At 46.7% G+C, this 1075-nt stretch overlaps 1 protein-coding gene across 1 annotated transcript in view; it reads right to left on the bottom strand.

The window, feature by feature from the left end:
• Positions 1-50, bottom strand: part of EMH_0047380 (uncharacterized protein) — a gene marked incomplete at both ends in the record, with an annotated part of 4591 nt that extends 4541 nt beyond the window's left edge. Inside the window, one exon of the mRNA XM_013496273.1 lies at positions 1-50. Coding sequence (XP_013351727.1) covers positions 1-50 — 50 coding nt within the window.
• Positions 51-1075: the final 1025 nt, after the last annotated feature.

Consider the following 1075-nt stretch of genomic DNA (forward strand, 5'->3'; position numbering starts at 1 on the left):
TTTTCTCCCGAAGCGAGGGAGACGGGGAGACTCCTCTCTGTCTCCTTCATCTGAGCTTAACTCTTCTGCTGTCTCCTCTTGCTGCCTATACACCCCACGCTGTCTGTACACCCCAGAGAGACAAGTAGAACCAGCAAGGGGCCCCCAGGGCCCCCAGGGGGGCCCCTCAGACCCAAACAAACGAACATTACGCCGCAGCATTTGGTGCTGCTGACGCCTCGCTGCCTTAGCACATGGTAACAGTCCAGGGGGGGCCCCCATAGGGCCCCCCAGGGGGGCCCCCTGGGGGCCCCCAAGCCACCCCGGGGGGCCCCCCAAGCCTGCATAAGTGGTCATAGAGAAGGTATTGATACAGGAATTTATATATGCATATTACTTGCTGCTGAGGAAGGAGCTCCAGCAGAGAAACGAACCTTTTGGTTTATTGTATTAGGTGAATATAAACAAAAAAAAAATAAATGCAGCTATTTAAAAATATATAAAGAGAAAGAAGAAAGGGGGCCCCCGGGGCCCCTGGGGCCCCTATAGGTACTGGAGGATGAGGGGCCCCCAAAATACAATCAGGGGAGAAAGGGGAGAAAGAAGAAATAAAGATAAAAAATATATATAAACAACAAATACAGAAAAAGTTAATAAGGCAGCAAAGGGGGAGGTTTTATGGGATAGTCGTAAACCCTAAACCCTAAACCCTAAACCCTAAACCCTAGACCCTAAGCCCTAGAGACCGTTCTAATAGCCCAATCTTCAGAACTTCATTGAAATAAAGTTTTTTTAATTAAATAGTTTTATTTTTTTTTCGTTTTTATGGGGGATAGGGGTGAGAGGGGAGAGAGAAGAAGATGAACCGGCATGGGCCGCTTGCTGCACTGACCGTCTCGGGTGTTTTTCTGCGTAAAACTGGTATATAATACACCAAAATAAATAATTTTAATTATTTTATTTAAATATTTTTGTTTTATTTCGTTTTATTTTACTATTTTTTTCTCGTTTCGGCGAATGTTCCCCCCGAAACACCACTCATTGCCCAGCGGTCAGCACGGGCGGTGGTCCGGTTTCGTCTCGAGTCTGTTGCATC

Source organism: Eimeria mitis, genomic scaffold, assembly GCF_000499745.2.
Source record: "Eimeria mitis Houghton genomic scaffold, Emh_scaff2017, whole genome shotgun sequence".
Lineage (NCBI taxonomy): Eukaryota > Apicomplexa > Conoidasida > Eucoccidiorida > Eimeriidae > Eimeria > Eimeria mitis.